At 34.5% G+C, this 24,186-nt stretch overlaps 1 protein-coding gene across 3 annotated transcripts in view; it reads left to right on the top strand.

Moving 5' to 3' along the window:
- VPS13B (vacuolar protein sorting 13 homolog B) overlaps positions 1-24,186 on the top strand; it is a 741,629-nt gene that overhangs the window by 133,344 nt on the left and 584,099 nt on the right. For all 3 annotated transcript variants that reach the window (XM_078072177.1, XM_078072178.1, XM_078072179.1), the window contains one exon: positions 16,514-16,695. In XM_078072177.1, coding sequence (XP_077928303.1) covers positions 16,514-16,695 — 182 coding nt within the window. The remainder of the gene's footprint in view (positions 1-16,513; positions 16,696-24,186) is intronic.

The raw sequence follows: 24,186 nt of genomic DNA, 5'->3' as shown, positions 1-24,186 counted from the left end.
ATGTGAAAACTTGTGTTGTAGACCCTGGAGTCCCATTATGAATAAGATGCAGTCTTCGCTTTTTCTTTCTTGATTATCTAAGTATTTAGAGAGGTTTTTTTTCTTAAGGTTTCAAGTTTTTAAAAAAATTCTAGTTAATATATAGGATAATATTGGTTTCAGGAGTAGAATTTAGTGATTCATCACTTACGTATAACACCCAGTGCTCATCACAGGCACCCTCCTTATCACCCATCCCCCACTTAGCCCATTCCCCTAACCACTTCCCCTCCAGCATCCGTCAGTTCTCTATGGTTGAGTCTCTTTTATGGTTTGCCTCCCTCTCTCTTATTTTTTTCTTTCCCCTATGTTCATCTGTTTTGTTTCTTAAATTCCACATATGAGTGAAATCATATGGTATTTGTCTTTATCTGACTGACTTATTTCACTTAGCATAATATTCTCTAGCTACATCTACTTCGTTGCAAATGGCAAGATTTCATTCTTGTTGATGGCTGAGTAATATTCCACTGTGTATATGTATCACATCTTCTTTATCCATTCATCAGTTGATGGACATTTGGGCTCTTTCCATACTTTGGCTATTGTTGATAGTGCTGCTATAAACACCGGGGTGCATGTGCCCCTTTGAATCAGTATTTTTGTATCCTTTGGGTAAATACCTAGTAGTGCAATTGCTAGGTTGTAGGTTTTAACTTTTTGAGGAGCTTTCATACTGTTTTCCAGAGTGCCTGCACCAGTTTGTATTCCCAACAACAGTGTAAGAGGGCTCCCCTATCTCCACATTTTTGTCAACATTTGTTGTTTCCTGTGTTGTTAACTTTACCCATTCTGACAGGTGTGAGGTGATATCTCATTGTAGTTTTGATTTGTATTTCCCTGATGATGAGTGATGTTGAGCATCTTTTCATGGGTCTTAATCACCAGCTAACTCTTCCACATCTGTAGCCAGGTTTGTTTGATTGACTTGTTTTTGGAAGATAATTGTAATTACTTCCTTCTCCAGCCTAAAATACTTTGCTTCTCATAGCTTTTACAGTAAAGATTAAAATCTTTTAAACATTCTGCAATGTCCTCCGTGATCTAGCCCATTCTTGGCTATCTGTGTTCATCTGAATATCTTCCTCCTTAGCCCCTTCCACGTTTTGCCTTTTTCAGTTTCTTTTTTCAGCCAGTTTTTTCACCATATTGTTTCACTAGTCAATAGCCTAAACAGCTTTTACTTACCCCAAAGGTATTGGAAATTGACACTTTCCTCTGATGAGGTTACATCCCCCTAATATATTCCTTCATGGGATATTGTTTCTGTTTTTCACTGCACTTTTCATAGAAGTGATTTTTACACTGGTTTTGATTATTTAACAGCTTTCCTTTCTTTTTACTTAAACTCCATAAGGACTATCTTTTTCTATAGAGGACATTTATCTTTAAAACCTTGAATCTATTGTAGATAGAAAATAAATACTTACTGACATGCAGCTGGTAATTTCTTCAGTGATTTCATTGTTTTTTTTGGTTGTCTGATTGATGAGGTTTTAGATTGTAAGTGTTTTTGACAACCAAGTCTGTCTCCTGTTTACTTACATAATATGTGTAAAAATGTGCTCTTGGCCAAAGGAAAAAAACAGTGACTTTAATTACTGAACTTGAACTAAAATTTTAGTGATTTTTCTAATCAGAATTCTCAAGGTTGTGTTTGAATGTTATTACAAACATAAAATATATTCTATAAACACACTTCCCTTCTCTTTTTTCCTGAGTAGGCATTTGACTTAAGTAGGTGAATTGTTCATATTGAATAACTTGTCTAGGAGATGAGGAGAAAATGAAGGGACATTTTGCTCCTTTTGTATCTTGTTTGCTACCATCCATAGTTCATTGTACAATATTGGACATTGTATATTATAATAATCAGAAATTGATTATATTTTTATCTTAGTGATAAGTTTTACTTTTTCTTTTATTATTTAAATTGAAGTAATAGTTTAGAAATTTGAAAAATGGTGAACTTTTTGTATCTAAATATAATAAGATATAATTTGCATTTTATAGTTATTTGCAAATGCTACAGTCATTGTGATTAAAAATTATAATACTGGTGAGGATGTTGTGAAAGGGGTATTCTGATACATTGCTGATGAATGTGAAACTGGATTCGAACTATTACGAAGCGTGAATTAAAAAGATCACTGTAGAAGTGTGTGTACTAATGTAGAAAGAGCTTATCTCTGAGAATGTCGTTTAGTCATAAAAAGCAGACTATAGACAGACCCGTACACACAACACACACACAAACACACATCCCTTAAATTTTAAGTGTTTATGAATGCATAAAATCAAAAGAGGTCTGTAGTTGTGTATGCTAGACTTAAAGCAAGTAGTTATGTATCGGGGGTGAAGTGGAATCAGAAGAAGGAAAGAGGAGCTTTAACCTTTCATTTTACCTACTGTTTAATTTAAAACAAATTTTTTTTCTTTTCATCGAGTATTGATGTATTGTGTAAGGTAAATAGTCATTGAATACAGAAGTAAATACAAATTTCTGAGCTTTTTAAACTGCTGTATTTCTAAGTTGAGTTAGTGAAATTTTGTACTCATTTTGTTTTGGAAAAAGTGATCTAATCTTATTTTACTGTACAGGATATGAGTAATAACAAAAATACATTTTTGGAACCAATTTGTAGGTTCAAACTTTGCATTTGGGGACTCTATATAAATCTTTAGATCCAGCTGTTGCTGAGGATATTCTTTCAGTTGCTATGAGGTGTGTTGATTTTAAGAGGATGGCTGTTCCTCAAGTGTACGTATGGCAAGAATTTTACCTATGAACATGAATGGATTGTTTAAGTTAATTCCTTTACATCGAATAGTAAAATCTATTTCCACGTTCTTTATTTAATTTTGAAGGTAGAATTTTCTTTAAAGAAATGTCAGATTGGTCCAGAAATTTCATCAGCTCTGTATTATAATTTGTCAGCAGATGGTATAAGCAGAATCTTTTAAAGTATTCATTAATTAGGGCATATTCATTTTCAATCTTTGCTACTACACAATCAAGACCTACTTGTTTCTATTTCCCTAAATTTATCCTGGAGTTTGTCCAAGTGAGTTTTAATGAGTTGTTTATTCCACTAGTTACATTAGGATTTATTTTTCCCTAGAGAGTAATGTTTGAATTGATAGTTTTTAAACCTATTCCGTAAAGTGAACATATGTTCAGACTAGGACTTCTCTGATATGTGAAATAAGCATTTGTAAAATAATTTTATTTTCACCAATTTAAGTATTAAAAAGTTGGTTTAGTGATTTTTTTTAAGTAATTCCAGAATTTGTTAGATATTTTTCATATGAACTTGATTGAACTTTTTTTTTAAAGAAATTAAATAAATCTATAGTGGCATAAACCACAAGGAAAATTTTATTGTGCATATTCACTACATTTTAATGAGCCTCCCAAATAGCATAAATAAAGTTGTAAAAGCTATTGATCTGTTAAGAAATTTCTGAAGCAAATGTGGTATGATGTTATGGTTAGACAAATTGGGTCTGATGATATGGATATATGGGTATTTATTATTTTTTTATATTTGCTAACCTACTAGAAATATTTCAGAGTTGACCAAAACAAAAGGGAATGAAACCTCTCTTCATTGATACTATTACACTAACAGATACATTGTATAACGTACCATCTTTTGCCAAATTATTTTTAAATAGTTCATTTTAGTTCAAATGCTATTGGAGTACTTAGCAGAAGCATAATAAAATGTACTTTTATTTGTGGTCGGCTACAGCTGGAAAATAAAACCACAAAAACATGTCCTTCGTGTATGATACAATTTATTTGTTTATTATTGAATTCTGGGTTTTGTACAAAGTGAATTATTTCCTTTGATGTTAAATTGAATCTGAAGGAGAGAATTGCCCGCTACCCTTGGGTATTATTAAATGTAGAATAAATTAATCTTCTGGAATTTGCATAAGTTTAAGTTTTTATTCAAGTCTATGTTACCCGTTTGGGAACCATTTTATGTAACATATGATGGCTTGAAAGTTAGAATACCATATACTTAATTTGTTATGAAATAATAAAGCTCACTTGTAAAAAGAATCCCAACTTTAATTTTGCCTTATAAATGATTATTGCTATAGTTATAAGAACATGGCTCTTGCTACACCATACGACTTTCTATAATGTTTCTAACTGAAGATAGAGTAGCTAATTTAATTGTACATTTTTATATTGTAGGTGTTCCAATTTTTTTTCTTTACTATCATTTGTACATTTTTTTTGGTCAGGAATTTTGAGAACATAATATAGAGAGAAATACCTCTCTACTTTTAAATGCTTATTAAAATAAAAATGATTTACAAAATGGTTGCAATGTTAAGAAAACAAAAGGAACAATATGACATTATAAATTTGTAAATTGGGTCCTTTTTGTTTTTCCTTCTATTTCTTTTGATGTCTGCTCTTTTACCTGTTTGGTTTATAGAATCTCTTATTCAGTGCATATTTGTTTCTTGGTCTATTCATTTCAGTCCTTTGGCTTTGTGGCAGAGCGTGATCAGGATTGTGGATTGAAGGGTAAATCTAGGTAGAGCCACATATTGCTATTACATATTTGAAAATTGTATGGAGAAGGTGATATATGTCTTATTAATGTGCGACTGTATATTTAAATTGCCTGACATGCTAATTGAGAGAGCTGGGTGATTTTCTTTTTGTTGTTTTGATATTTTTGAGTGAGAGAAAGCAATATTTACTTAGATCACTGTTACTAGGAACAGAGTTCTGAGTACTTAAGGGAGATTTTTTTGTTTTAATGAGATAAAATCCACATGATACAACATTCACCATTTTAATTATTTTAAATTGTACTATTCTTTGGTTTTTAGTATTTTTACACCATTTTGCTGTCATTATCTGATTCCAGAACATTTTCAGAACTCCAGAAAAGAAACTCTGTCTCCATGATTTTAGACATTTCATATGAACAGAATCATATAATATGTGGCATTTTCTGCCTGGCTTCTCTCATTTATCATGCTTTCACTTGATCTTAGCCAAAAGGCCGAGAAGCGATCATTTATCATGCTTTCAAGGTTTATCTGTGCTGTAGCAATTATTACTACTCCATTCCTTTTAATCACCAAATAATATTCTTTTGTATGGATATATACCACATTTTGTTAATCCATTTCTCAGTTGGATTGTTTGGTTGGGTTGTTCAAATTTGAGCTGTTGAGAATAATGCTGCTATGAACGTGCATTTATGAGTTTTTATATGAACATGATCTCAGTTCTCTTGGGTATATATGTAGCGATATTAATTGCTGGGTCATATAGTAACTCTATATTTACTTTTTTGATGAACTGCCAGATTGTTTTGCACAGTGGCTTTAGTGTTATACATTCCTTCCTCCATTGTACGATGGTTACAGTTCTTCTCCATCCTTGCCAACACTTGTTATTTTTCATTTTTTTTTTCCTTTTATATAGCTATCCTAGTGGGTGTGAAGTGGCAGCTCAATATAGTTTTAATTTTCATTTCCGAAATGATGTTGAGTATTTTTTAATGTGTGTCTTGGCCATTTGTGTATCTTCTTTAGAGAAATGTCTATTCATGTTCTAGTTCATTTGTTTTTTGTTTTTTAAGATTTTATTTGAGAGCGAGAAACAGCATGAAGGAGGGAGAGAGCATGAGCAGGGGCAAAGGGGAGAGGGAGAGGGAGAAGCAGGCTCCCCCTTGAGCAGGGAGCCTGCTGCGGGGCTCGATCCAAGGACCCTGAGATTATGACCTAAGCTGAAGGCAGACGCTTAACTGACTGAGCCACCCAGGCGCCCCTGTTCTAGTTCATTTTTAAATTGGCCTGTATATCTTTTTGTTGAGTTGTGGGAGTTTCTTTTTCTTTTTTTTTTTTTTTTTTTTTTTTTGAGAATTTATTTATTTGAGTCAGAGAACATGAGTTGGCGGAGGGGCAGAAGGAGAGGAAGAGCAAGAAGCAGACTCCCTACTGATCAGGGAGTCTGATGTGGGGTTCTCTCCCAGGACCCTGGGATCATGACCTGGGCTGAAGGTGCTTAACCGACTGAGCCACCCAGGCGGCCCAGTTGGGAGTTCTTTACATATTCTGGACAGTAGACTCTTTTACATACATGATTTACAAATATTTTCTTCCATTTTATTATCTTTTCACTTTCTGGATAGTAGCCTTTGATACACAAAATTTTAAAATTTTGATGAGGTCCAATTTATCTTTGTCTTTTTATTGCTTTTTCTTTTGGTATGATATTTATGAAACTCTTCCTAATCTAAGATCATGAATATTTACAGCTATGTTTCTAAGAGTTTATAGTTTTATTGTTTTGATCAATTTTGACTTAATTTTCATATATAGTGTAAGGTAGGGGTCCAACTTCATTCTTTTATATTTGGGTATCCATTTGTTCCTGGAGATTATTCATTCCCTAGTGACAGATGGTGATTACACTTACTGCAGTGAGTATTGAGTAATGTATAGAATTGTCAAATCACGATGTTATACACCTGAAACTAATGTAATATTGTATGTTAACTATACATCAATTAAAAAAAGAGTATTTATTCCGCATTGATTGGTCTTGACACCCTTATCAGAAATCAATTGGACATAGACATGGGGGTTTATTTCTAGACTGTCAGTTCTAGGTCACTGATTTATATGTCTATCCTTATGCCAGTATGACACTGTTTTATTTATTTTTGTACTAAGTTTTGAAATTGTGAAGTGTAAGTCTTTGAACTTTGTTCTTAAGATTGTTTTGACTATTCAGGGTTCTTTGCAAGTCCATATGAATTTTAGGACTAGTTTATTCATTTAAAATAGACACCTAGGATTTTGATAGGAATTGAATTGAATCTATAAATCAGTTTGGGAAGTACTGCCTTTTGAATAATCAATTTTTCAATCCATAAACATCTCTAACCATTTATTTAGATCCCTTCTTTAATTTCTTTCAACAATGCTTTGTTGATTTCAGTGCAACAGTCTTGTACTTCTTTGTTAAGTTATTCCTAAGTATTTTATTCTTTTTGTTGCTATTGTAAATGGAATTGTTTTCTTTATTTCCTTTTCAGGTTGTCATTGTAAGTGTAAATATATAACTAATTTTTGTGTAATTACCTTGTATCTTAGAACTTAGTTGAATTATTAGCTTTAACAGGGGTGTGTATGTGTTCTTTAGGGTTTCCAATATATAAGATTATGTCATTTGTAAGTAGTGGTAGTTTTACTTCTTCCTTTACACTTTTTTAAAATTTATTTTTAATTAATTAATTTATTTTTAAAGATTTTATTTATTTGAGAGAGAGAGAGGGAATGAGAGAGAGAGCAGATGAGAAGGGGGAGGGTCAGAGGGAGAAGCAGACTCCCTGCCTAGCAGGGAGCCTGATGCGGGACTCGATCCAGGGACTCCAGGATCATGACCTGAGCCGAGGGCAGTCGCTCAACCAAGTGAGCCACCCAGGCGCCCCTCCAGTTTTTTTTTTAGATTTTATGTCTTTATGTGAGTGAGAGTGAGTGCGCATGTGTGAGTGGGGAGAGGGGGAGAGGGAGAGGGAGAAGCAGACTCTCCACTGAGTAGGGAGCCCGTCGCAGGGCTCAATCCCAGGACCCTGCGATCATGACCTTAGCTGAAGGCAGATGCTTAACCAACTGAGTCACCCAGGCGCCACTCTTCCTTTACACTTTGAATGCCCTTTTACTTATTTTTCTTGCCTGATTTCTTGGCTAGAACCTATACTACAATGTTGAATAAAATGGCAAAAACAGAGATCCTTTCCTTTTCCCTGATCTTGGAGAGCAAGCCTTCAGTCTTTTATCACTAAGTATGATGTTAGTTGTGTGTTTTTCATAAATGTCCTATATCATATTGAGGAATTTGCCTTCATTCTTTGTTGAGTGTTTAAATCATGGAAGACTATTGGATATTTGTCAAATGCTTTTTCTGTGTCAGTTGAGATGTACATGATTTTTCCACCTCTGTAAATATGGTATATTGCATTGATTGATTTTCTAATGTTGAAATGCTCTTTTATTTCTGGGAAAAATACTAGTTGTCACATTGTGTAATGTTTTAATTTCTTCTGATATGTTAGTATTTACTGAGGATTTTTGTTCACAAAGGATATTGGTGTGTTATTTTCTTGTCTTTGTCTAGCTTTGGTATTAAGGTAACACTGGCCTTACAGAAGGAATTAGGTTCCCTCCTCTGCTATTTTTTGCAGGAGTTTGAAAAGGACTGCTATTATTCTTTAAAAGTTTGGTAGAATTCATCAGTGAAGGCTTCTGGTCTTGGACATAACTTTCTTGAGACTTCTAGTTCATTTTTGAAGGATAGTTTTGCTGGAATTGTAATTGTTGATTGACAGTCTTTCTTTTTGCACTGTGAATATTTCATCCACTGCCACGTGGCTTCCATGGTTTCTGATTGGGAATGCCTTCAAAACTCAACCAGTCAGTTGACAATTCAGCCTTCTTTTCTTGTGCAGACTTTGAAAGTCAGTGGGGGGTGAGAGCTCAAGGCCTTTCTCTGGTCTTTGCTCTTCAAGTGCACAGCCCCTGAGCGTGTGTATGGCCTTCCATATTCCCAGGAAGACTTTGGAACTTTTTAACCTTTTCATTCTCTAAAGCAACACTTCCCAGACTTCCCTCCCGAGATACTGGTTAATCTGTTTTTTGCCCCTTCTCTTATCCCTTGTCCCAGGAAGTAAAGACTAATGCAATACATTTGCCTGTAAATGTTTTCTACAAATGCTCCTGGGTAGTGTTTTTTTTTTTTTTTTTTTTTTTTAGTGTTGGGAAAGTTCTGAATTAAAAGAGATAAAGTAAGCACATTGAGTTGATCCTCCAGGTAGCTACCAGACAGGTCAAAGCAAAACCCACAATTCCTTGTGAATAAGGTCTGTTTTCTCTCTTAACCAGTACTTGGACTGGGAATGTGGACTATTAAATGCCACTGCTGGGCTGAAGGGTAGGGGATTCAACATGGGTAAGTAAAAACACCACAAAACTCACTGATTTGAGATTGAGATGCATTTTTTTTTTAAGTGTTCCCTGTTTGTTGCTGGCTTTTGGTTAGTTTCCAGAGTTTTGAAAAAGTTAACTCCTGAGAGTTTTTGCCAGATTTTTGTGGCTTTTATGGAGAGATAGACTGGTGTACCTTACTCTGCCATTTTTGCTGATGCCATTCCTATTTAGGGAGGTTTTAAGTGAAGTTTATTTCAATGAGGAGGTAAGAAATTGATAATCCAGTGTTGGGTCAGGGAGTGGAGGTAGATTGATACATTTAATGCTGGTATCTTGGCTTTTTTTTTTTTTTTTTTTGAGAGAGAGAGCCAACACACACACTTGTGCACATGCACACATGGTGGGGCAGAAGGGGCAGAGAGAGAGAGTGAATCTCAAGCATGCTCCATGCCCAGTGTAGAGCCCGTCATAGGGCTCCAACTCAAGACCCTGAGCCGAAATCAAGTCAGACGCTTAACTGACTGAGCCACCCAGACACCCCGATATCTTGGCATTTTAAAAATGTTTTATGAAATTAATTCATTTTGACATAGTTTAGGATTTCCTTAATTGATTCTGGAAATACTGTAATTTCTTAAAAAATTAAAAAAAATAGATTTCTCTAAATATAATACAGATTTCTCAAAGGACCAAGCCAAACAATATAGATATTTATATAGGGAAAGGAAAAGATAACATCAATCATCTTCCACTCTCATCTTACAGAAATAACTATTAAAAATTCTAGACAGAACTTTTGTTTTTTTTTTTTAAGATTTTATTTATTTGACAGAGAGAGACACAGCGAGAGAGAGAAGGCAAGCAGGGGGAGTGGGAGAGGGAGAAGCAGGCCTCCTGCTGAGCAGGGAGCCTGATGCAGGCTTGATCCCAGGACCCTGGGATCATGACCTGAGCCAAGGCAGGCGCTTAACGACTGAGCCACCCAGGCGCCCCTCTAGACAGAACTTTTAATGTCAACATATAGATACATGCAGACATACTTTTATGTGTGGGTGACCATATTGTAATGCAACTGTATATCTCTTTACTCACCCGTATTTCATGATAGCTTTTCAACAATGAGATTGTCTTATGCTTGGGCTATTTTAAATATTTTAAATATCATGGCAAATAGTGTTAAAAGTGAAAATTCCTTTCAGGTGGTCCTAGAAGATGAATTAGAGTCAGAGAGGTTTTGCTAATCTGACAGGTTAAAAGAGTTCAGCATTGTTTTAATTTGAATTTCCTCTTTTTGCTGGGGAGGCTTAGAATTTTTTCATGTTTATTGGTCATGCCTGTTTTCATATTCTGTAAATTTCCTGTTAATGTTTTTGGACCATTTTTGAAGTAGGATAACTTTTTTTTTTCTTTAAATAAAAAAAATTTTTTTTTTTTTTTTTTTTTAAAGATTTTTTATTTATTTATTCATGAGAGACAGAGAGAGAGAGAGAGGCAGAGGGAGAAGCAGGCTCCCAAGGAGCAGGGAGCCCGATGTGGGACTCGATCCCGGGACCCTGGGATCATGACCTGAGCCGAAGGCAGACGCTTAACCATCTGAGCCACCCAGGCGCCCCAAAAAAAATTTTTTTAATGAAATGATTCATGTTCTTCAGGATTCAGCTTAAATCAAATGCCTGCATTTTTCCTCCAGACTTCTCTTGGGTGTATCGCACAGGAATGTTTATATAACATAATTTATTATGTTAAATTATGATTACTGGTTTAATTGTCTTACAAGTGGACTCTGAATTCTTTGAATGTTAAGACAGTTCCTATCTCTTCAGATTTTAGCAAAGAGTCTTGTATCTATTAAATGTTACTGATTTTCACAGTTATCTGTGGTAGATTGGGCAGGTGTTATTATACTTGGTATTTTTTTTTATATACTTGTTTTTTAAAGAGGAAAGTGAAGCTCAGTAAAGTTTATGTAATTCTTTTTCTAAAAGCATAAAAAAGTGATTTAGCCACAATCGGACCATAGATTTTTAAAATTTCATGTCCTGCATCTGGTACCTTATATGAAAAACTTTGAAAGTAGGGTGAAAAATTAGATATTTAAAAATACAAATAAATTCAGGAAATTGAACACTCTGGAGTCAGGCTTAGATGAAATCTCAAGGTCAATGGCTGTATAAAGCCTATTCAGGTATTTCTTATGGGTAGAACCCATAGAAAACCAATTGAATTAGTGAATTAGGTTATTGTCAAACTGCAACAGCCACATTGGCCTCCTTGCCATTGCCTGGATTTGCCAGCCCAGTTCCGCCTCAGGAACTTTTCATAGACTGTTTATTTGCTTGAAACACTTTCTAGAGATACTTACCTGTCTCTTAACCTCCTTCAAGTCGGCTTGAGTTTTGCTTGGAATTAGATCTTTTTTTTTTTTTTTTTAATAAAATCTACACACTTTTATGAAATTGCTTCCTCTTTAGTTCCTATTTCGTGTTCTACTTTTTATATTTCCAGTAGCATTTGTATTCTAACTTGCTCATATTATTTATGATTATATGTATTGATTTCTTTTTATCTGCCTTCCCACTAGACTGTAAGCTCTGTGAGGACACTAGGATTTTAATTTTTCGTTTTGTTCATGATATCTTAAAATGGCTAAGATACTTCCTAAGTAGCTAGTACATGACTGCAGCAGAGTAGGCAATTAGTAGATATTTGCTGATTTTATAGATTTCTGGAGAATTAGCTTTAACATGAAGCTTGAAGACAGACCTGATCTCGGGCCAAAACAGTTGAAATCCCAGCATCAACATTTTGGCTCTTTTTTTTTTTTTTTTTTTAAATAGACGTAGGAACTACAAAGTAATACCCCAGTCTTGACTATGAAGGGTATTAGGTTTATTAGTGTGGAAGTTGTTGGCTGCAATAGCAGTGGCTACAAAAGGAGCCCATTGACTTGAAAGATGACTGAAATTAAAGCATACCTGGAAATAAAAAGGTAATCATGGACATGAGATTCGTGTATTGTTTGTCTTTTTTTTATCTTTATGACTTTTTCTTTCTACTTGTTTTAGCACTTACCGAGTGTTGAATCTCCAGTTTTTGGATTTGTGGATTTCTAATTTATCTTTTTAAAAATTTAAGTATAGTTAACATACAATATTATATTTGTTTTAGGTGTACAACATAGTGATTTGACATTTATATGTAGAATGATGCTTGAACATGACTGGTTCAGACTGCTCAGGTCCACTAATACATGGATTGTTTTTGATAAATACAGTGTAGTCCTGTAAATGTATTTTCTTATGATTTTTTAATACTTTCTTTAGCTTACTTTATTGTAAGAGTACAATATATATATAATACATGCGCAAAATATGTGTTAATCAGCTGTTCATGTTATTGGTAAGGTTTACAGTCAGTAATAGGCTATTAGTACTTAAGTTTTTGTGGAGTCAAAAGTTATATGTGAATTTTTGACTGCATAGGGGTCAGTGGCCCAATCCCTCTATTGTTGAAGCATCAACTGTACATTATGAAATGATCAACATGATAAGGCTAGCTAATATCTGTCATCATACAAAGCTTGTATAATCTTATTGATTATATGCCCTGTGCTGTACTTTACATCACTGTGACTTTTTTGTAACTGGAAGTTTGTACCTTTTAATCCCCTTCACCTATTTTGCCCTTCTTTCCCCGCTCCCTGCCCCAGGAACCAACAGTTTGTTCTCTGTATTGACGAGTCTCCTTCTGTTTTGTTTGTTCATTTTTTTTTGTTTTGTTTTTACATTCCACTTTTTTTGTGAAATCACACAGTATTTATCTATCTCTATCTGACTTACTTCACTTGGCATAACACCCATTCATGTTGTCACAAATGGCAAGATTACTTTTTTTCTTTTTAATGGAAATGGAATTGCTGGATCTTATTGTAGTTCTGTTTTTAATTTTTTGAAGAACCTCTATACTATTTTCCATAATAGCTGTACCATTTTACTTTCCCATAAACAGTGCAGGAGAGTTCTTTTTCCCGCCACATTCTTGCTAACGCTTGTTCGCTTATTACTTATTTTTAATAATAGTCATTCTGACAGGTATAAGGTGGTATCTCATTTTGGTTTTGATTTGCATTTCCCTAATGATTAGGGATGACTGTCTTTTTAAAAAATTTTTATTTATTTATTCTTTTTTTTATTATGTTAATCACCATACATTACATCATTAGTTTTTGATGTAGTGTTCCATGATTCATTGTTTGCGTATAACACCGAGTGCTCCATTCGGAACGTGCCCTCTTTAATAACCATCACCAGGCTAACCCATCCCCCCCACCCCCTTCCCCTCTAGAACCATCAGTTTTGTTTCTCAGGGTCCATAGTCTCTCATGGTTCATCTCCCCCTCCAATTTCCCCCCCACTGTCTTTTTTTTTTTTTTTTTAAAGATTTTATTTATTCATTTGAGACAGAGCACAAGCAGGGGGAGGGGCAGAGGGAGAGAGAGAAGCAGACTCCCCGCTGAGCAGGGAACCCAATGCGGGGTTTTTTCCCAGGACCCTGGGATCATGACCTGAGCTGAAGGCAGATGCTTAACCATCTGAGCCACCCAGGCACCCATGATGACTGTCTTTTTATGTGTCTGTTGGCCATCTGTATGTCCCTTTGGAAAAATGTTTATTTATGGCCTCTGCCCATTTTTTAATTGCATTTGGTTTTTTGTTTTGTTTTTTTTTTTTGGTGTTGAGTTGTAGGAGTTCTTTATATATTTTGGATTCTAACCTTTTATTGGATCTCTCATTTGCAAATATTTTCTTCCATTCAGTAGGTTGCCTTTTTGTTTTGTTGATGGTTTCCTTTGCTGTGTGAAAGCTTTTTATGTTAATGCAGTCCCAATAGTTTATTTTTGCTTTTGTTTTCCTTGCCAGAGGAGACGTATCTAGAAAAATGTTTCTATGGCCAGTGTCAAAGAAATTATGTTCTGTGTTCTCTCTCGCTCTCTTTTTTTGAGAGAGAGCGAGCGAGTGAGAGAGCCTGCACTCACCCACAAGCCAGGGTTTGGGGTGGGGGGGGGACAGAGGGAGAGGGAGAGAGAGGATCTTAAGCAGGCTCCATGCCCAGCACGGAGCTCGATGCAGGGCTTGATCTCACGACCTGAGCCAAAACCAAGCGTCAGTGCTTAACTGACTGAGCCACCCAGGTGCCCCTCACCTATGTTCTCCTGTTGGGTATTTATGGTTTCAGGTCTCACATTTAGATCTTTAATTCATTTTCAGTTTATTTTTGTGTATGGTGTAAACAGGTGGTCCAGTCTTACTCTTTTGCATGTAGCTGTCCAATTTTGCCAACACCATTTATTGAAGAGACTGTCGTTTTTCCATTGACCATATAGTTGTGGGTTCATTTCTGGGTTTTCTATTCTATTCCATTGATCTATGTGTCTATTTTTGTGCCGGTACCATACTATTTTGATTACTGTAGGTTTGTAGTATAGTTTAAAATCAGGGCATGTGATATCTCTACCTTTGTTCTTCTTTCTCAAGAATGCATAGACTATTTGGTCTTTTGTGGTTCCATACAAATTTTAGGATTATTTAAATTCTGTGAAAAATACCATTGGTATTTTGATAGGGATTGCATTGAAAATGTAGATTGCTTTGGGTGGTATGGACTTTTAACCATATTAATCCTTTGAAGATACAATAATATATAATTTATATATATTAACAGCATATGTTAATAAAATTCTTTCATCAGCATGGTATATCTTTCCATTTATTTCTGTCATTTTTAATTTCTTTCATCAATGTGTAAGGTTTTTAGAGTATAGTTTTTTACTTCCTTAGTTAAATTTATTCTTAGGTATTATTTTTGATCCAGTTGTAAATGTATTTTCTTAATTTCTCTTTTGGGGTGCCTGGGTGACTCCATCAGTTAAGCATCTGCCTTTGGCTTGGGGTCATGATCGTAGGGTCCTGGGATTGTGTTGGGCTCCCTGCTCAGTGGGGAGTCTGCTTCTCCCCCTCCCTCTGTCTCTTCCCCTCACTTGTGCTCCCTTGCTCGTTCTCAAATAAAAAAAAAAATTCTTTTTCTGCTAGTTCATTATTAGTGTACAGAAATGCAACAGGTTTCCACGTATTAATTTTGTATCCTGCAGCTTTACTGAATTTATTTATTAAAAAAATTTTTTTTTGCTGGATTCCTTAGGATTTTCTGTATTATTGTATCATGTCATCTGCAAATAGTGACAGTTTTACTTTTAACATACCAAATTGGATACCTTTTTAAAATTTTTCTCATGTGGTTGCTGTGGCTGGTATTTCCAAGACTATGTTGAAGAAAAGTGGCAAAAGTGGGTACCCTTGTCTTGTTCTGATCTTAGAAGAAAAGCTTTCAGCTTTTCACCATTGTGTGTGATGTTAGCTATGGAATTGTCATATATGGTCTTTGTTATGTAGAAGCATGTTTCCTATATACTCACTTTGTTCAGAGTTTTTATCATATGGATGTTGAATTTTGTCACCCTTTCTGCCTCTATTGAGATGATAGTGTGATTTTTATCCTTAGCTTTATTAATATGGTGTATAATGTTTATTGGTTTGTTGATTTTCAACCATCTTAGCATCCCTGAAAGGAATCCTACTTGATCATGGCTTCTGAGGTTTTATACAAGAGGTGCTCAGTACTCTGTGTGGATATTGTTGACAAGATGATAAAGGGTAGAGGTTTATGGGGTTGAGAGAGAGTAGGGTGACTGAGTCTACCATAGTAGCATTCTGATTTTTTTTCCTTCTCTTGATTTTTCTTTTTTCCACTTTACCTTGCATATTTCATTAACTTTATCATCTTGTTCGCAGACCTATTATTTTCTTACTTTGAAGCTTTGCTATTTGGAAAACTTAATTATATAAGGTACCTCATTCAAAGAAATAACCAGATGAGTAAGGCATCGGTGAATTAGATATTTTAGGGCAGAGATTCTAAGAAAATTTTTCTCTTACTGTCAAATAGGAACCTGGGTATAATGTAAATATTTCATAAAAACTTACGAGAGGAAGTACAGGATAGAGGGCTCTGGATTAGAATCCCTGGATTTAAATTTTTGTATTTTTACTCTGAGTTAATAGATACAAGATATTTAGAACAATGCAGAACTGGTAGTAAATTTTCGTAAATGTTAACTAGTATTATTTTCATTGTTATCTTTGAAAATTGTCTCGGTTGAAAAATTATAATTGAACAGTGTGTTGTGTGTGTGTGTGTGTGTGTGTGTGTGTGTTTGTGTATGAATGAATGTGTATGTATGGACACTGCTTTTGTGTTTTTATTTTTTATTTTAAGTTTCTGAAATAGTGAAATTTAAATTGTGAAATTGCATATCTATTTGATTTAATTATATTTAAAATATTTTGAATGTCTACTTTTTTTTTCTTACAACCTAGTTCATTTTTTATGTTGCTATTTGTAAATGCTATTTACTATACTGTTATTCTTCTCTTTTCTTATGCAGGACCAAAAGATCTCAGATTGCTATAACTGAAGGTATATTTGAACTTCCAAATCTCACAATTCAAGCTACAAGAGCACAGACACTTCTGCTGCAAGCAATATATCAAAGCTGGTCTCATATTGGAAATGTCAACTCTTTATCAGTGAATGAAGCTTTGATGAATGAAGTTTTCCAAACTATAGGTGAGAGCACAATCTTCTTGGCAAGTATTTGGCAAATTCTTATTAGTGGTGACTAATATTTTATTATTCAAATCCATAAGTATAGCCTGCTGAACTTAAATTGTGTACTATATTTCTGTGCAAGTGATATTTGTAAAAGTCAGGATATGAGCCATTCAGTTTCATTCCCTGCCACCAATTTCTGAATGTAATAGTTTCAGGAGGTTCTTTTTTACCAGCTTCTTGCACAGTTAACCCTTTTGCCTTATATGGATAACTTCTGAGGGGATCAATGTAATGTGTATGTTTGAAATGATAACCAAATCAGGTATAAGTACAGTATGCTTGATTATGCTGGTAAATATGAATAAAATTCTTGATCATAATATTTTAAGCCTTGGTAAGCAAATTAATCCTTTTTTAAAAATTTAAATTCAATTAATTAACATATAGTGTATTATTAGTTCCAGAGGTAGAGTTCAATGATTCATCAGTCTTCTATAACACCCGGTGCTCATTACATCACATGCCCTCCTTAATGTCCATCACCCAGTTAGCCCATCCCCCACAAATTAACCGTTTTGTGTGAAAAACATTAATTTTACACCTTGACTGAAGGAGTTAACTATTAAAAATAAAAAATCTGCGGGCACCTGGGTGGCTCAGTTGGTTAAGCGACTGCCTTCGGCTCAGGTCATGATCCTGGAGTCCCGGGATCGAGTCCCGCATCGGGCTCCCTGCTCTGCAGGGAGTCTGCTCCTCCCTCTGACCCTCCCCCCTCTCATGTGCTCTCTCTCTCTCATTCTCTCTCTCTCAAATAAATAAATAAAATCTTTAAAAAAAAAAAAAAAATCTGCTTTGATGCCAGTGTAGGAGATGTTATCTTTATCTTGTCATTTATTTTGCAGGTAAACAAAAAAATTTACAGAAGGTTTGCCTTTTTTTTAGTTGTCTCAGTTTAAAATAATCATCTTTCTTTTGTCAGTAACACAAAAGTAGCTTTTAAAGAATATATTTTTATTAAATGTAATCCTTATAAATAATAACCTGTGAAATTTCTACTTCATTTGCATATGAAAATAAGACATTGGCTTTTTTGTTCTAATATGATGCTTTTGAAGGTTTTAATTTCAGACCTTACTATGGGAGAATATATTATAAATTCTAAAAAAAACAATAAAAAAAGCATTATAATCAGAGGCCTTTTTTTGAAATGCCTAATGACTAATGTAAAATTTTATATACTTGTGTGTTGTCAGGTTTTAGGATTCTGTAAAGAGTGACAAGGCAAGTGTTTCATCATTTGGGGTTTATGAAAGGCCTTTAAATTCTTTGAGTCCTCTGAAATAGTGTACAAATTTTAGTGTGTGTATGAACACATAACCCTCCTCCCACACATATATACATATTTATAATCTCTTTTTAAATTGATTCTTTTATTAAATGTAGCAAATCTATCCCTCAGACGGTCTTTTGACTTAAATCTATTTTTTCTTATATTATCATAGTTATAATTAACTTTCTTTTGTTTGGCATTTGCCTGTACTACTTCTTGCATTCTTTTACTTAAAAACTGTTTTTATGATTTAGGTGTATGTCTTGGAAAGAGCATATAGCTAGGTATTTTAAATGAAGTTTTATAGTCTTTTAGCTAGTAAATTTAATCCATTTAGGTTGGTGTGATTGTTTTGTGACTTTGTTTCTCTCATCTTACTGTTTATCTCTTTTTGTACTTTTTAAACTATGTTTTGTAAAAAATTGCTGTTTATTTTTTCCATCTCTGCTTTTTGGAATTTGTATGTTGCTATTGAATTATTAGCTTAAAAAATAACTGCTGCTTGGGAAAAAACTTGTGGTCATTATCTTCAAAAAGTGAAAGGTTAAGGGGCGGCACCTGGGTGGCTCAGTTGTTTAAGCATCCGACTCTTGATTTTGGCTCAGGTCATGATCTCAGGGCTGTGAGATTGAGCCCCACATTGGACTCTGCACTCAGCACAGAGTCTGCTTGAGATTCTCTCTCCCCTCTCCTTCTGTTCCTCCCCCACCCCGCCCCAGCCCCACTTGGGTGCACGCGCTCTCTAAAATAAATAAGTAAATAAATAAATAAAATCTTAAAAAAAAAAAGTTAAATGTAGAGTTACCATATGACTCAGCAATTTTACTTGCAGGTATACACAGAAAATTGAAAATATATGTGCACCAAAATCTTGTACATGAATGTTCATAGCATTATTTTTTTTGCATGTAATTATTGTTAAAAAATTTTACATATTTAAGGTATTCATATGGTTTTGATATACATGGTGCAATGATTACTTACAATCAAGGTAATTAACCTATATGTTTCCTCACAGTTACTATTTTTTTTAATGTGGTATGAGTACACAAAATCTGTCTTAGCAAATTTCTAGTATACAGTATTAACTATAGTCATCATGGCTGTACATCATATTTATAGGACTTATTCATTCTATATAACTGCAATTTTGTACCCTTTAACCAACATCTCATTTCCCCCATCTTCCTGCACCTGCTAACCACTGTTATTTCTCTTCTCTGCTTCTATGAATTCAGCTTTTTTAGATCCCACATATAAAGGAGATCACAAAGCATTATTCTTAATAGCCAAAAGGTTGAAACAACACAAGTGTCTATTAACTGATGAATGGATAAACAAAAATATTCTATATCTGTACAGTGGAATATTTTTCAAATGTAAAAACGCATGCAGTACTGATACCTGCTATAATATGGAGGAACCTTGAAACACTATGCTAGGTATAAGAAGCCAGATGCAAAAAGTCACATATTATGATTCCATTTATGTGGAATGCTTACAATAGGCAAATCCATAGAGACAGAAAGTAAATTAATAGTTGCCAGAGTCTGGGGAAAAAGAGGAATGGGGAGCGACTATTAGATGGGTTTTTTTTGTTTGTTTGTTTTTTTGGGTGGTAAAAATGTTCTGGAATTAGATAGTGTTGAAATTTTTACACTTGTGAATATACTAAATTGCACATAATTGTATACATATTAAAAGGATGATATTTGTTATATTTATCTCATTCAAAAAAAAACTTTTTAAATTGTTGAATATTTAAGTAGACTGCATTATTATGTGCTATGGTCTGAGTGTCTTTATGTCCCCCAATTCATATGTTGAAATTCTAATGCCCAATATCATGGTATTAGGTAATTGGGGGCCTTTGGAAGATTATTAGATCATGAGGATGGAGTCCTTATGAAATTAATGTCTGTATAAAAGAGGCTCGTGGGGCACCTGGGTGGCTCAGTCGTTAAGCGTCTGCCTTCGGCTCGGGTCATGATCTCAGGGTCCTGGGATCGAGCCCCACATTGGGCTCCCTGCTCAGCAGGAAGCCTGCTTCTCCCTCTCCCACTCCCCCTGCTTGTGTTCCCTCTTTCACTGTGTCTCTCTGTCAAATAAATAAAATCTTTAAAAAAAAAAAAAAAAAAAAAAAGAGGCTCGTGAGTGTTCCCTTGCCCTATCAACTATGTGAGGACACACCAAGAAGTTGGTAGTCTGCAGCCCGGAAGAGGTTTTTGCCAGAACCCGACCATGCTGGCACCTTGATCTTGGACTTTCAACCTCAGGAATGAGAAATAAATTTCTATTACTTATAGGTTGCCCAGTCTGTGGTATTTTGTTAGAGCAGCCTGAATGGACTAAGATGTTATGTTATTGCCATTCATATGGCCATAATCTTATGTGGAGTTACTGTACAAAATCTCTTCTTTTAGGTCCTTACCCATAAAGCCTACAGTGAGGCCTTCATTGGCCATAGCGTTTATCACAGTCTGAAATTATCTAATTCATTTCTTTCTTTCTTTCTGTTATTTTCTTTTTCTTTCTTTTTCTTTCTGTTCTTTCTTTTCTTTCTTTCTTTTTTGTCAAATTTCTGTTTCCAAAGTGATGTTCTCTCCAGAGCTTTTTTGGTTTACTGTCTCACAATATTAACCTACCTTTATTTAAAATTTTTGTTTTTGTCAACTGGCTTAGATTGCCTGAAAATTCATATTAATAAGCAGGTGATGGTGTTATTTACTGTTATAATTTCCCTATTTTCTAGCCAAACTAATTCCATATTTCCTTTTCTGAATTTATCAAATGGATTGTGCTATGATAAAACATCTTATTTAAAATTTCTTACTCTGAAAATATTCTGTCCTAACAGAATACTGGCGCAGATATTACGAAATGGATCAGACAAGTAACTACAGGTTCAGTGATTCATAACCTGATGTTTTGTCATTGAGAAACCTAAAATTAGTGGAAATAATTTTTGCAGATTAGAGGAAGTGAGGAAAATGGAATCATGTTAGGAAATTTTCCCTCTTTGCCAAGGAATTTTATTTTTTATCAAATTAAGCAGCTATAAAATTGATAATAGATTAATTAAAAGGATCAGCTAAACCATTTTTAAAGGGCCAGGTTTCCAAGTGTCCAGTTTTCTTATATCTTTTTGCACTCCCCAAATCTTATTGTTTATTATATTCTTAGTAGAGTGCTTGTAGTATTGTCTTCAAATTTTCTATCTTAAGATGCAAGAGGTACATATTTAATGTGTTAAGTTTTAGCATTTTATTATCGTGCATCTGTGAGGTGTCAATAGTCAGTACTCAGCACTGTTTAATATGCTTGTTTTAAGCATGTGATCTTTTGCCTTACATCACAACTGATTCTCATTTACTACGTTAATGAAGTGGTTATGCTATGTATGTTCTTGGGCCCCTCAGACTTACATTCTCATAACGTGTGAAGTTCCATTCTATAGTTGGTTGTAAGCCAAGCACTTCTCGTCAACATTTGTGCCTCACCTTCCATCATAATCTTGTGCTTTTAGCTTACCTTCCTACTAGGCTACCTGCTGTCTTGTTATTGGTAGTTAATAACCCACAGCATCCAATTTCTCTTGTCCTTCACCCTAGTGGCTTTTCCCTCTTTTTATATTGAACATATTGAACATAATTTTGGTTTGATAATGTTCTTCTGCAGTATCCTTTTTTCTTAGATGTCTATTTCTTTAACACAGTACAAGTCAACACAAGTCTTTTACTTTGGATTTAACACTATACTAATTATATTCTACTTGTTCTTCCAAAAAATGACATTCTTTTCCACATTCATGCCTTTGCCCATGTTTACTTTCTTCCCCTATGCCAGAAACATTATACCTTGGTTTCTTTTTTTTCTTTAAAAATTAATTTATTTTTATTCCACTGGTCCACCTTTATTTCTATTTTTTTACATTTTATTTTAATTCCAATGTTGTTAACATACAGTGTTATATTAGTTTCAGGTGTACAGTATGGTTATTCAACAATTCTATTCATTACTCAGTGCTCATAAGTGCACTTCTTAATCCCCATCACTTATTTCACCCATTCACCCATCCATCTCCCCTTTGATAACCATCAGTTTGTTCTCTGTAGTTAAAAGAGTCTGTTTCTTGGTTTGTCTTTCTTTTTTTTCTTTACTTACATGTTTTGTTTCTTAAATTCCACATGAGTGAAATCATTTGGTATTTGTCTTTCTCTGACTGACTTATTTCACTTAGTATTATATTCTCTAGCTCCATCCATGTTGTTGCAAATGGCAAGATTTCATTCTTTTCAGGCTGCGTAATATTCCTATCTCTCTCTCTCTCTCTCCCCATCCATCCATCCATCCATACACACACACAAACACCACATCTTCTTTCTCCATTCATCTATGGATGGACATTTGGGCTGCTTCCATAGTTTGGCTATTGTAAATAATGCTGCAGTAAACATAGAGGTGCATGCATCCCTTCGAATTAGTGTTTTTGTGTTCTTTGTGTAAATACTCAGTTGTGTGATTGCTGGGTCATAGGGTAGTTCTAATTTTAACTTTTTCAGGATCCTCCATACTGTTTTCAGGATCCTCCATACTGTTACTGTGTGGCTGCACCAGTTTGCATTCCCGCCAGCAGTGTAAGAGGGTTTCCCTTTCCCACATTCTCACCAACACCTGTTGTTTCTTGTGTTGTTGATTTTAGCCATTCTGACAGGTGTGAGGTGATCTTTTATTGTAGTTTTAATTTGCCTTTCCCTGATGATGAGTGATGTTGAGCATCTTTTCATGTGGCTGTTGGCCATCTATATGTCTTCTTTGGAAAAATGTCTATTCATGTTTTCTGCTCATTTTTCAGAGTTATTTGATTTTCAGGGTTGTTTTTTGGGTGTTGAGTTGTATAAGGTCTTTATGTATATTGGATACTAACCCTCTATCAGATTTGTCATTTTCAAGTATCTTCTCCCATTCTGTAGGTTGCCTTTTAGTTTTGTTGATTGTTTCCTTTGCTGTGTAGAAGCTTTTTATTTTGACGGAACCTCCAAAATTTATTTTTGCTTTTGTTTTCCTTGCCTCAGGAGATCTATCTAGAAAGAAGTTACTATGGCCTACGTCAGAGAAATTACTGCCTGTGTTCTCTCAGATTTTTATGGTTTCAGGTCTTGCATTTAGGTCTTTCATCCATTTTGAATTTATTTTTGTGTATGGTATAAGAAAGTGGTCCAGTTTCATTCTTTTACATGTTGCTGTCCAGTTTTCCCAACACTATTTGTTGACTAGACTATCTTTTTTCCATTGGATATTCTTTCCTGCTTTGTCGAAGATTAGTTGAGCATAGAATTGTGGGTTCACTTCTGGGTTCTCTATTCTGTTCCACTGATGTATGAGTCTATTTTTATGCTAGTACCATTCTGTTTTGATTACTACAGCTTTGTAATATAACTTGATGTCTGGAATTGTGATGCCTCCGGTTTTGTTTTTCTTTTTCAAGATTGCTTTGGCTATTCAGGGTCTTTTGTGGTTCCATACAAATTTTAGGATTGTTTGTTCTAGTTCCGTGAAGAAAGCTGTTAGTATTTTGATAGGGATTACATTAAATGTGTAGATTGCTTTGGGTAGTATAGACGTTTTAACAGTATTTGTTCTTCCAACCCATGAACATGGAATGTCTTTCCATTTCTTTGTGTCATCTTCAGTTTATTTAATCATTGTTTTATAGTTTCCAGAGTCCAGATCTTTCACTCTTTAAGTTTATTCCTAGGTATTTTATTGTTTTTGGTGCAGTTATAAATGGGATTGTTTTCTTAACTTCATTTTCTGTTGCTTCATTATTAGTGTATAGGAACGCAACAGATTTCTATATGATCATTTCATGTCCTGTGACTTTACTGAATTCATTTATGAGTTCTAGTCATTTGTTGGTGGAATTTTTAGGGTTTTCTATATATAGTATTGTGTCATCTGCAAATAGAGTTTTACTTCATCCTTACTGATTTGGATGCCTTTTATTTCTTTATGTGTCTAATTGCTGTGGCTTGGACTTCAGTAGTATCTTGAATGAAAGTGGTGAGAATGGACATCCTTGTCTTGTTCTTGACCTTATCAGTATGATGTTGACTGTGGGCTTTTCATATAAGGTCTTTATTATGGTGAGGTATGTTCCTTCTAGACTTACTTTG

Source organism: Halichoerus grypus, chromosome 5 (assembly GCF_964656455.1).
Source record: "Halichoerus grypus chromosome 5, mHalGry1.hap1.1, whole genome shotgun sequence".
Lineage (NCBI taxonomy): Eukaryota > Metazoa > Chordata > Mammalia > Carnivora > Phocidae > Halichoerus > Halichoerus grypus.
The sequence above is the reverse complement of the archived record's forward strand: the minus strand, read 5'-3'. Positions and strand labels throughout refer to the sequence as shown.